General features: G+C 43.2%; 1 protein-coding gene across 1 annotated transcript in view; it reads right to left on the bottom strand.

The window, feature by feature from the left end:
• The window catches only part of PDK3 (pyruvate dehydrogenase kinase 3), a 72,882-nt gene continuing 58,986 nt past the window's right edge, over positions 1-13,896 (bottom strand). The window contains exon 12 of the mRNA XM_032389526.1: positions 1-10,355. Within this exon, the coding sequence (XP_032245417.1) occupies positions 10,325-10,355 (31 nt within the window). The 3' untranslated portion in view covers positions 1-10,324. The remainder of the gene's footprint in view (positions 10,356-13,896) is intronic.

Raw genomic sequence — 13,896 nt, 5'->3', positions numbered from 1 at the left:
TGAATCACAGCTACCGTTTTATTGTCCGATGGCGTTGGTACAGAATTGTCCACGTGCTCCAGGACTAGGGTGGCTATGACACACACCACAGATGGCTCTGCGACTCATGGGAACATTACCCGAGCCACGCACTTCTCTGGTTGTGGTTTTCCAACAATCACAACAACAGAACAACGTTTCTCCACAGAACATGAGGCTGCAAATTACCTCAAACCAAAGTCACCCCTCACTCATGACAGGGCGTACCGGCCAGGCCACAGAACAGCACAGAACACGAGGGGCTGGACTTCACTCTATGAATCACAAGGCAGCTCGTGAACACTGGCCACATGCGCACACTTACCCCCGTAACTAAGGTGACAGATGCGCAGAGTGAACCAGGTCAGATCTGGACTTACAGGTACAAAAATTGTAATGAACTTTTATTTCATTTACTAGTCTTCTCCTGTCGTTATCAGCTATGGTTCGCAGTGTAGACGCTGCTTTTGTGCGTCACAGAGTTATGACGGAAAGCTGGCTGAGCAAGTAATTTTACATTTAAATGCAGCATTAGGTATGTTCACGATGGTATATTTGACCCTGCAATGACTTCTCTTATTTGGCTCAAGCGTTTCTTAAGTATTCACAACTTGGGTTCTAAATCTGGAAAATATTTAAGTTGCAAGCGCTTGTGAACTTTTGTGAGGACGAGAACTTCGAGCAACAGATGGTGCGGTGTGTACATAGACCGGAAGCGGCCGTTACAACCTCCAATGACCTGACCACCAAGGAAGCCGGCAGGGATGAGGGTTAGCCAGAACGCTCAGTAGGCTGCATTCTGCTAAGACGTGGCTCGTGTGGCCCGGGACGGGCTCAAGCGCAAGCCTGGTTTTGGATGCGAGGGCAGCACTGGGTTCTGGCGCAGGGCAGCGTAAGAGAGTGACCGCTCTAACGAGGAGCATCGTGGAAGCGGAGGAGGGCGCACTGGAACTCGACTCCTCCAACCCTGAAGTCAATTTCAATTTTTTAAATACTCAGCACTTTCTATTTTCTAGGTCGACCTTGCCTTGGCTGTCTACTCAGAGTCAAGATACATTTAGTTTGGTTTATTCTAAGGAATCATTTTAAGCATATGCACAATTACTTGGTCAGATTTACATGGTAGCACTAAGAGGAACTTTTAAAAGTGAAAGGCAAGATACCAAGGGACTTTAGGCGATGCTCTCCGCAGGAAGAGTTCTAGGGGTGGCTAGGTAAGAGGGAGCTGAGAATCCATCTCGGCCCACCCCTTCCATTTTCCGTTTTATCCCGGCTACGCCAGCCAGCCAGGCCAACTCTGCCTCCTGACGGCGCTCAGCAAGTGAGGCGCTGGGGCCCGCGGTTCAGCCTTAGCCCTCTTCAGTGGCAGGCTGTCTCCAGAGTTTTCAGATCCCCACAGTCACAGGCTTTAGCTGTAATTATTGTAAAGCATTTGTTCTAATTAAACACATCGGAGAGTAACCTCAGCAGTTTTTGAGATAAAGGCATACGCCAGTTCTTCATATAAATAGAGTGCCTTTTAAAATACTCATTGAGGTTTCCCATGGTTTTAAGAGTTCAAAGGACAAAAATAAAATGGAATTTAGAAGAAAGGGGGTACCAGGATGTATTATAAACAACAGTATGAAATCTTATACTCATCCTACCTGTTTTTGCAAACTCTTCTGGTGACACTACGTTACCACGGCTAAATGGTGAATGCCTTTGACTTCCAATCAGGTTGAACGTTCGTAATTGTCTTTTTAATGTCTGGCATATATGAAGAGCCAAAACAGAGTCAGAATTGAATGTTAGGATTCTTTTTCCTTTCTCTCCAGAAGAATCTCAAGGTAAGAATATCTTAAAACATTAAGTAGTTCTGTCAGTAATATGCATTCCATTCTTAGCTTGCCATTTTTGATCAGATTGGAAGGCAAAGAGGAACTGAAGAGCTGGGAAAACAGTCCCAAGCGCCGGAGCTGGACGTTTCTTAATACTTTGCTAACTGTGGGGCAACACACTGCTTACAGTATATATACTCTTTGACATTTGTTCTATTCTGGCCCATTCGGAAAAGTTATGTACAGAATTCACATTAGCAGGCCACTTTTAGGCTGGCAAAAGTTAGAAGTATTTAGTGGAATGTTCTTTTAAATAAAAGCTTATGATCCCCAAAGGATTCAATTCCAATAGTAAACAGAATCCAGTAGAAAACTGGAAAGCCAAGAAGCGAACTTAGCAAACAAAATCAAATTGCAGGATTTTTCTCTCTGTGAACATCTAAGTATGAGGGACGCCTCTGTATACCTACTAAACAAAGGACATTTAGGCGTCACTTATTCTGAAAAGGCCTAAAGCACACAGAATCTGAGTGGTGATAAGGGTGAAGTTCAAGTTTCTTGGGTAATCTTGTGTTCCTGAGATGACAATACTTTTGAAACTCTATTTCTAGAAATTTAGACAAGAACCATGAAGTCAGAATACACTGTGATACAGTTTCAGAGATTTGCGTGGGGATTCTTATCAAAGGCTATTCCCTGAGACATGCAAGCATAGTGAAAATGTAATTCTCAGAGTACAAAAAAATATAACATTTAAAATCATTTTGGTTTCTCTACTTCTCCCTTTAAAGAAATTATTAAAATAAAAAGATTTATCTTAATAGTCTAAGCTCTTTATGTTTTACCTTTTTAAAAAAAATTTCTTTTCATTTATTGAAAGGCCAGGCACAGCAGGACGCTTTCACAACCATTCTCTCTCCTCAGACTTCCCTTCAAAAGATCACTTCTTTAAAGGTACAGAAATAAAAATACAGTTCTTACAGCTGAAACAAACTTAGTGGAATACTGAAATCATTAACTGCATTTTAAAGAATGCGGTTCTAATTCTTCCCTTTTGGAAACTGTAACACGAAAAAGTTAAGCAAACTTAAAGGAAACCTAAAGTGATTAGAACTTCTAAAGAATGCAATTGCAATTCTGTACTTTTGAAAAATATGAAAAATCCAAAATACCTCTCCATGTAAATTAAAGCTCAAGCCATGGTATTCAAAATTAAAATGATTTACATAATCTACTATACTTTCTGTTTTTTTAGTAATTAACCTTCCTGAGGCTGATTTTGTTCTCCTTAGTGTTTGCTTAACTAAAGTGCTTAATAAAATTTTTACAGAATATATTACCCTCTCCATAGATGAGTATTATTTTGAACTACAATCTGACAAAAATCTAACTACATTTAATTATGCTTGATTAATCCAAATGTCACTGAGAGATTTATAGAACAGAGAAATATTTTGCAGGTTAAGTTCATACTCTTTTCACTGTGAGCTTCCTGGACCCAGTATCACCACCAATCTACTCCATAGTTCTCTAACATTTCCCAACACCCCACAAAAAATATGTCTAAGAGTCTAAACTGGGCCACGGGACCCCAGGCATCAAGCTCTGGTGCTCCCAACAGCTGAAGTCGCTTGCAGCCGGGAGGTGGGAGGCGTACTGCCCTGAAGAGGTGACAGCGCTGGAGGGAAGAGGGTGCAGAGCCAGGGAGTCACCCCGCGGCACGGGGCTTCGGGCTTAAGAAGTGCTGTGAGGACACCCATGTGCGTGATGGGGTGGGCTCTTGCTTACTGCAGAGGGCCACTGTGTCACGACACAAAGAGCAGCCCTTGTCCCGGCCACACGGACGCCACCCTGACCCCATCGCCAGGATCAGGGGCAATTCAGGTCCCTGCTGTAGAGCCTGACGAGAAGGCGGAAAAATAGGTTTCTCAAGGCGTCTGTGACCACGATACTGCTGCCATTTTATTTTCTTCATTTTTAGGGGTGACCACGGCTAATGCCAACCCAAGGACTTGAGAGGGAAGCCTTCTCGGGCAACCCCTTCCTCCTCCTCGAAAACCAGTGTGGAAGTGGTACAGAGGGTCTCTCCTCTCGACAGGCTGCTATTTTAACTCCAGCAGCAGCATCCCCCTGTTGTAAGTGTATTTAAATAATGATTTCTGAGGTCCTAAAAAGACACGTGGAACCTGCTGTCATTGCATTTTGGTTATGAGGAAACATCAGTGCACACCATTCAATGAACGTGGACAGTAAGAGCTGGCTCCTCTCACCTGATCAGGGTCCCCCCACCCCCGCCGGCCCCGTGGGGAGAAGCAACAGGCTCTGGGGCTCCGGCTACCCCTAGAGGCACGCTCGGCCCTCGGCAGGGTCCCCGGCAGAGCCGCATACAGAGCCAGGCACACAAGACGGACTCTCCCAATGCCCAGGAACACATGCACAAGTGAAAAGAACTCCGGAATCACGAACACTTCCTCATCTAAGGAACACATCTGTCCACGACGAAAACAACATTTACAGGGCTTGGGGCCCCCCAACTAGCCCCATGCATCCCCTTCCTGGCTTTATTTTTCTCCACTGTACTGATCTGCTCCACTTTATTTCTCTCTCCACTGTACCGGAAAGGTTCCTCGTTTTGTGTCTCTTGTCGGTTTCCCGTACAAGAACGGGGCGTGAGGCAGGGATTTTCGTTCGCTTGATCCCTGCCACGTGCCCAGCACTTCGCACAGTTGCTAGCGCACCACAGACACTCATTATTTAAACGGAGGAATGAACACAGCTTTCCTTTCCACGACTCCTCCGTCTACCACTTTCATTTCATTCGTCCCTGACACGTCGGCACACATTCAGTTCTCCATTCCGCACCAGGACAGAAACAGGGCAAACACCCTGACTTTCGGGGAAGGCACTGCATGGTGCAGTTTGGTACCTAGAGCAAGGCTGTCACTCATGCTCCTTGATCATTAGGCTGGGCTCTGAAGGTGAGGAAAGTCTGCCTGGTGGAATATGCTGGCCACCGAGGAAAGGACACTTCAGCCCTAACAAACGGCCCCAATAAACCCCCACCCTGTCATCCACCTGTAAATGCACCCTGGAAACATTAACTCGTGTGCCTCTAGAGTAGGCCCCAGACCTACGCACCATCTCAGCATATTCATGAATAACAAAAATAATCCTGATGAGGACTGCACTCCTCTCTCTCAATGAACCAAATTTTAAAATGGGCTGAAATGAAAAGACAGGAAAGAAAACCTGCATCACAATCAAGCTCTCACCAGGGTCAATGCCCTCAGTAAGACAGCTGGACTAGCAACCTGTTAATTGAAAATAGCTTCTACTTCTGTTAATAACTCTGATTATGTGCTAATTTGAAATACTCTATCATATTTAATTAACTAATTAATAATTGTCGGTGGCTGATAACTTCTTAAGTTCATTACAATGTCCTCTATTTTCAAACCAGAAGGTACTGATACCTCTAATCAATGGAACAGGAACCTGAGTTAAAAGTTATCTTTCCACACAGAACAACAAACAAAAATCCTGTATTGATTAAATTATTAATGGTTCTTTCCTGCTAGCGACATTGGTCTCTTCTGTTTACTTTCATACAGATTATGACCATGAAGGACATTATCTTCAAAGTCAATGTTTATGCACCTGGACCATGGGGAAAGATGGCAGAATAAACGCATGTTTATATAAGTGCTCCTGCCCTTCAACACACACATCCAAAAACTGAAAAAGAAGCTGTCCATTATGAAACTAATAAAAGCCACCACCCCATACCAAGGACTCCAGGGGGAGTGTCTGACAGATAGAACGAAGTGGGAGACTAATCAGAGGAGCATTCTCGCATTTGCCAAACAGACCACAGTTGCTGGGCAGTCTGGGAGAGGTTGTCAAAGGAGTGGACCCATCATTTGTTAACCTGGAGAAACAAGGACCGGCGGCAGTCCGGAGAAGCCCAGTGCACGCTGTGCGGGTACATTTTCGCAACCAAACCTGGGAGGGGAGGGTGAGAGCTCAGGAGAGAAACAGTAACAGAAACACAAACGCTGACCACATGTACTGCCGCAGAGTGCAAATACAAAGACTCCACACTCCTGCTAGGGCGACACCTAGTGGAAGTGGGGAAGCTCAGGCGGATCCCTTTCCCCCAGTGAGACCCGGCCACCCCAGGGCAGAGGATCCCGCAGCACCTGCGGAAGGCACTCGGAAGACAAAATGTCCCAAGGAGCTTCGCTTCACTCCTCATTCCCCTATATCCGGCTAGCCGAATGAAACACAAAAACAACCTCCACCGTTACAAACCAGCAGTATCTAGCTTTACAGTTTAAGTGCTAAGGTGACCATTCAAACACTTTCCACTCGAGAAAAGAGGAGTCGAGGAGGATTTCTCCGCACTCTTCTTGGGCAGCTAGAACTGGTCCCATGCAAAGACAAATAATAAGCAGAAAAACCCATCATGATACTTGTGCAACAATAAAAGAGCAAAACCACCCAGAGAAAAGGAAGGAAAGAAGCCTAAGACAACTAAGTATGCTCTGGAAACAGAATGATTTCAGAAACCACAAAAATTGTAGACAACACAGTTCAGCCTTCCAAGAAATGAAACAAGAAGTCAGAGAGGACAACATAATGAAAGAAAAAAGCTGGCAGAGCTAAGAAAAGAAAGAGATCAAAAATAAAACTGTAACAGAAGTGAAACTCACACGGTGAGCATCTAGGCCTACTATCAACACTGAGTTAGTGACACAGGAGGATCAGACCTGAGGGAGAAAATTCACAGCATCAAGAAAGACAAGGGGATGAAAGTAATCAAAGGAAAGATAATGCGAAGGCCAGCTGACACAGAAAGGACACAGGGACAAAGTACTGAAGAAGAGAACAAACTGAGAAGGCATGGGGCCCGGATGTCAATGTGTAATGCTCATCATGGACCAGAAAAAGCCAACAGACAACTGTCAGTTCTGACACAGACTCGAACGAAGTCATGAATTTCAAGGATAAACAAGAAGCCCCAAGCACTCAGTCCAAATAAGCAGGTCATCTACAAAAGGTGAAGAACAATCCGTCTGGACTCAGGCCTCTCAGGACCACCAGACGCTAGAAGACAATAAAGTGATGCATCCACAGAATCGAGGGAAAAAGGATGTGATCCAAGAATCTGATAGGCAGCCAAGTTACTGTTCATCAGGAATGGCAACAGTGGCGTATTTGTAAATATGCAAGAAAATCCAACCAGAGCTGAAACCCAGGCCACCAAAGGCTAAAAGCAAGGACTGAATGTGGAGGCTTTGTACAAAAGGGCTGGCAGTGAACACGGAGTTAAATGAAACATAGAATTAAGTCTAAATAACTCTAGTAATTACCTACAGCTATACCCTCTAAGTTGCCTTTCTAGGTAAAAGCTGTCAAATCCATTCGATTATCTCCTCTAACTAACTATGCCAAAATGAAAACACACAAAAGAAAACCTCTCCTGAATGCAATTCTCTTGCACTATAGACACATTTTGGTTTATATCTTACCCTTGAGGGTTAATATACCTAAGAAATTCCTCAAAAGTGATGATGCTGGTTACCTGGTGCACCGCAGAGAGCACAGGCCCAGGAACAAGACGACCCAACTCCTCACTTGGGTTCTTCCATTCACCTCGGCAAACCAAAGAACTGCCTCTGAACGCATATGAAGAGCAGAGGTCACACTTGCACGGCCCACCTCACGGCACTCTGAGGATCAAACGGGATGCTTTATGTGAAGGTTCTTTCGAATCTATAAGCAAGGCTATAAAATCGTCTCACTTGATTGGATGGAAAGAACCCACTATATTAAAGAGCCAAAATCAGATACTCAGAGACAAAAAAAAAAAAAAGGAACAGACGGTTCCTGTGGATCCATCCCTACTTCTTTCCTTTCATTTCTCTACATTTCGAAGTCATTTCTCAACACTATAAACAGGAGATTCGGTATTTCCACAGCTCCTGACCTGAAATGTTTCTACTTTGGAAAGAAAAATACTTGAAGAACGTAGAAAGATGTTGCCCCACTACCCAAGGTAAATGTCAATTTTCATTTCTTGATTCATCTAGTACTTATTAAGCCCCTACGATGTGCCAGGAACTATTCCAAACAGTAGATGTAGTCCCCCAATACTAAAAATCGAGTAAATGAGAGGGAAACACAGAGGAAATGGGAGAACTAATTGGATTTAGCTGAAAAAGGGTCAATGTCTATTTATTTTACAACCTCTATGTAGCAATTTGACCACGTGCTTTGACAACCTGAGCAAACAGCCAGAGGGACGCACTGGGTTCAGAGAAGCATGTACAGGCCACCAGCAGCAGAAACGAATGCGTGGGCCACTAAGCTCTGAGAACCCAACATGTTCCCGCAACTCTTCTTACGGTTGCTCTGGGAGCAAAGTTCAACTCTTAATGCAGAAAACAGACAGGAGAGCCAAGACTACTGGGGTCAGATGGAGAGGAGTGAGCCAGAAAGTCCATTAGTAGAAGGACTACCAATGAAGTCATTAAAACACTGTAAGAAACCTTTACTTTTGAAAAAGACCTGTAAAGGGAAGAATGGGATAGGATTTTCCCACCTGTTATTTTCCTTCTTCAACCCTTATATGCAGCTTGTGGGGAGGGCCCACAATCTCCTCAACCACACAGTAGAACATTGCCAGAACAAGGCAGGAGGGGACCAGCCCTGAATTTGTGGCCTCCTTCCCACTATGGTATTTCATACTTGAAAGTATAAAGGTGTATGTTTAGAAATGGAGGCCTAGTAAGACAATGATATACTATCTAATGTTGGTAAGAAAGCCAGGGACTTCAAATGGAAAGGGTCATTATTTTCACATCTCTTACATAAGGAAACAATCCTATGGCACAGCCCCATCCCCAAGACACAGACTCCGTCCTCAAGCCTGCAGGCTTCCATATGGACCACCCCGTCCCCCGTCTCTCAGAAGTCCATCTGTCTTTCTCTTCTCTGATGGAATCCTTCTAAGGATGGAAGAAGAGATGAGACCTTTCTAAAGATGAAGGGAATGACCACGAGCTCAGGTAACATAATGAAATGAAACAAAATCAGACTCAGAGGAACGAAGAGAGAGGGCCGCCACTGACCCACGTGCAGCTGGTCAGAGCACAGCTCATCCCAGGGAGGCCCCCGCCCAGGGGCCCCAGCGGGGAAGCCCGCCGCCACGGCCATGGCACTCAAGGAGGGGAATACTTTACAAAGGACTTTTCCACCAGTGCGCTCAATACTTAACTATTGGATGGAAGCATTTATATGGGCGTCAAGAGAAGGCAGAGTAGATGATATGAAAAATTACAGTGAAGAGAACCACATCCTGTGGAGCAGTATAAATTGGGCCTTTAATCCGGGCTCTTGGAAGCCTTCCGTTGTTGAGGGGTCAACACAACCCCGCTTCTCTTTCCTCACCCCAAGGCCTCTGCCCAGTCGGGCTTTCAGCAAAAAAGTAAAGGAGTATGAAAATCAGATCGACGATTCTAAAACTGGCCAAAAAGTCACGAAAATGAAAATTATGAAAACCAAGGGAATTTTTCAAAATAAACTAGAAAGACCTTTTCCCTTCAATAGCCGATTTTACAACTAGTAAAGTGCATCACACAGGGACTTCCAATTCCTCAGAAAACTACAAAGGAACAGAATATGATAAGTAGACTGGCAAAATTTCTACATAGCATAAAACGCCTCTTCCCACTTTTCACAAACTCGACAATGACCGAAAGATAGTTTTTCACTTAAGATCTTTGAAACCAAGGGGTTAAGTGAAAAATCCCAAGACAACTTTTGGAATGCTTTAATTGACAGAATGGAAGTACACAAATGAATTTTAAAATAAAATCAATGCATCAGAGAGTAAGAGCTAATGTGAAACTTGCCACACCTCACTCCGATCAGATGGAAGAAGGCAAAAGTTGAAATCACAGAGTGAGGAAGGACGCATATGAGAGAGGAAGGGCCCCGGGACTGAATTATTCAAGACACACTCTGCTGGTGTCTTCAACTTCCAGATCACCCAGGCCTTAGTCGGTGGTTTGGAAAACCATGGTGTTTGGTCACAAAGAGCAACCGCAGAAACTGGCTGTATCTGGAATGAGGAAGGAGCTTAGACTCCTGGGGAGAATGTAGACACTCGACTCTATGACGAGGAGGAGGGAGGTATGAGGGCACCAGAGCACTAACGAGGCTCTGTGCCGTTTTACGACAGGCGCCAACCAAACCACAGCAACATACTAGGAAAAACTGCTCGGGTTACTACTTTAGTGAAGATCTGGAGCAGCTATAGGAAGGTTTTTGTGGGGAAGGTCCAGCTCATATAGAGAAATTACACATTCAAGCACTGGAGTACTATGGTGCCTTGCTCAGAGTTGGTGGAGGAAAGGAGTTCTCTCCGGTTGACTTGTGGAAGACAATCTTTCTTCTCAGAGAGGACATGAGCATTCAGTTCTCTAGAAAGTTCTATTAGTCTTGACCTTGTCCCTACAAAGAAAATAACAGGGATATCCATAGTGAGTTTGAGTACAACCTTCTCTATTTAACCAAGATGTACTCAGAGCATTTAGTTACAGTGATAATTCAAAAAGCTTTGATTTATCTCAGAATTATTCTCTATGGTTACTACAGAAAGAGAATTACTGGGACGCCTGGGTGGCTCGGTTGGTTGAGCGTCTGCTTTCAGCTCAGGTCATGATCCCAGGGTCCTGGGATCGAGCCCCGAGTTGGGCTCCCTGCTCAGCGGGGAGCCTGCTTCTCCCTCTGCCTGTTCTGCCTGCCCCTTCCCCTGTTTGTGCACGTGGTCTCTCTCTCTGACAAATAAATAAATAAAATCTTTAAAAAAATTAAAAAAAAAAAAAGAATTACTATTTATTACTTACACATCCTTTTTAAAAAGATTTTACTTATTTGAGAGAGAGATATAGCAAGAGAGAACACGAGTAGGGGGGAGAAGCAGAGGGAGAGGGAGAATCGGGCTCCCCGCTAAGCAGGAAGCCCAACGTGGGACTTGATCCCAAGACCCCAGGATCATGACCTGAGCTGAAGGCAGATACTTAACCGACTGAGCCACTCAGGCGTCCCTTTATACATACTTCAAAACAGTTCTTTACTCTCAGTTAAAAACCTGATTAGAAATGAGGAATGAGTGCTAATGGGTACAGGGTTTCTTTCTGAGATGGTACAAATGTTCTCAAATTAGACAGTAGTGAGGGTCGCACACTCTGTGAATACACTAAAACTGTACACTTTAAGGGGGTGAATTTCATGGGGTATGTGAATTATATCTCAAAAAAACTGTTATTAAAAATCCAAGTAGGTTGTGATGAGCACCGGGTGATATGTGGAAGTGCTGAATAACTATATTGTACAGTTGAAACTAATATTACACAGCACGTTAACTGAATGGAATTAAAATAAAAACTTATAAAGCCAAAAAAAAAGAAAAAGAAAAATCTGATTAGAAAATACATTTTTATAGCATTTCTCATTCACCTAGTGAATTTACCATAGCTACACTAAATACTTTCCCAAGATCACCACCAATTATCCTATTTGTATAATTTAATAATTTTAATCATCAGGCTAACCATTTTCCAATTTTAAATATTGCTTTCTGCTAAAACTTGTTTACCTAATAATATATTAGAAATCAAGACTCATAATTAGTATACAACCTGCTAAACTATTTAGTTTTAAAATGGCATTTAAAACAAGATTCAATTAAAGCCATCTTTTTACAGTCCAAATGGACCATATTATTTATAAAGACTGCTTCTGTACTACCCAAATAACTCCCTCCAGCAGAGCAATAGCTTGCATTAATCGGTCACAGTGATGCCCAACATGTCACCTGACTGACACAGAGACTGAAAATGAAATCAAGGGAAATGGATCCAATTGTTTCAAGCTGATTTAGCTTAATCTTGGCCAGGGATGGTATGTGTATGTCTGTATGCACAGCCATGTGTACGTTTGCTCTCACGTGCACAAACCAAACTCCTCTACGGAGATGAATGACTGGTCCGGCAATACTGTACAGAGGTCCATCACAATGCTTCCATAGAGAAAAAAATCAATAGAGATACCCTTTATATCATTCATCAGAAAAGACCAACACTACTATAATGGGGCAAAATCACAAAGCTATGTCAACTATATTTGCATACAAATACCTTTCTGTTGCATTATGTTAAGAATCAAGGTTTTCAGGATAAGAAGAAATATGCACAATTAAATTACATTTGGGTGAAATATTGCAATGTTAAAATCAAATTGAAAATATCGATATGAACTTGATTTTAAAATATGTATTGTATAGTTCTGTCCAGAAAAGGGGACTAGACAAGGTATAATATACACCCCCAACTTCCAGATAAGGGTCTCTAATACCCGTTAGAGGCAAATAGGACTCCTTGAGGGAAATGGCTGATTCTAGGATGGAGGTAGGGAAGGTATAAGATGAGACCGAGATACCATCTTGGGCCAGAAAAAGCTTTCAAAGATCAGTGGGGTTTTAGCAAAGGAACGCTGAGGATCTGACTCGAAATAATTACCAATGGCCAAAGGTGTGCCAATTTAATCATCAAAAAGATAGCTGCTACATGCAATAACATGGATGAACCTCACAGAAATCTAGACACAAAAAGAGTACATACTACACGTTACTTTTAAGTTTAAGAAGTGATAGAGTCAGTTATAAGAATGGGTGACAGAGTCAGAATAATGGCTACATGGTGGGGATGCTAAAGGGGGAAGAGTCTGATTAGAAAGGGGAGGCTTTCCAGGTGCTAGAAATATAGATGCAAAAATGTGTCAGGCTATAAACTTAAGACTTGTGCCCTTTATATATGTGTGCGTGTGTGTGTGTGTGTGTGTTAAGCTCTAATTGAAACATACTGAAGGAAAGTCTACACTATCCATAATAATCCTCGAAAAAGAGAAAGCCAGAAACTCATTTGTTACCGTTTAAGGTGGATTTTACCTCAACTTCTAACCTTGAAAATTGGTAATTAAAGGGAAAGATTTAAATTCTTATCCTGCCTTGTCAGGAGACACTGTACTTCAAAAGGTACCTAAGTGGGGGGTGCCTGGGTGGCTCAGTCGGGTAAGCATCCGACTCTTGATTTTGGCTCAGGTGATGATCTCAGGGTCCTGGGGTTGAGCCCTATGTCGGGCTCCCCACTCAGCGCGGTGTCTGCTTGGGATTCTTTCTCTCCCTCTGCCCTTCCCCCACGCTCATGCGTGTGCATGCATGAGCTCTCTCTCTTTCTCAAAGAAGAAAAAATAATTGGAAATCGAAGATTGGATTGTTGCCCTTATTACCATAAAGTAGTGAAACCTGTTGTTCTGTGATTAGTTTTATTTTTTCTGTTTTCATTTATTTATTGCGGTAAACTATACATAACATTTGCTATCCGGTAAGATGGTAAGAAATGGCTGTTTTTTAGTGCACAATTCAGTGGCGTTAAGTACATTCACAGTGTTGTGCAACCATCACCACCATCCACCTCCAGAACCTTGTCATCTTCCCAGCGGAAACTCTATACCCATTAAACACTAACTCCTCATTCCCCGTGCCCTTGGCAACCATTCTACCTTCTGTCTCTATGAGTTTGACTTTGCTCGATACCTCACTTAAGTGGACTCATAGAGTCCGTGTCCTTTTCCGTTGTATGGATAAACCACATCTTGTTTATCTTGACTGATAATTTTAACTTCTTTATTTTTTTCAGATTCAATCCATGCACAGACTTTCTCTAAACATTCTCCTGTCAATCTCTATAGGTGATGATAAATTGCAAGACTTACTTTTAAAATCAAATCTATGGCAGGATAAACCTTGCTCACTGTTGTTAATGCCTCCACAGTGTAAGGACCCCTAGAACATCAGCACCTCTAGTGGAAGGGCTACTCTGGCTACTACCTGGTTCTTGCTGTCCTTCCTGTCCGGAGTGAAAAAGCTGCTCCAACCTTTCTTTAGAGATCACTTTGCTCTTCCAGGGGGGGGGAAAAAAACCCACAAAGA

Source organism: Phoca vitulina, unplaced genomic scaffold (assembly GCF_004348235.1).
Source record: "Phoca vitulina isolate PV1807 unplaced genomic scaffold, GSC_HSeal_1.0 scaffold55, whole genome shotgun sequence".
NCBI classification, from domain to species: Eukaryota; Metazoa; Chordata; class Mammalia; order Carnivora; family Phocidae; genus Phoca; species Phoca vitulina.
The sequence above is the reverse complement of the archived record's forward strand: the minus strand, read 5'-3'. Positions and strand labels throughout refer to the sequence as shown.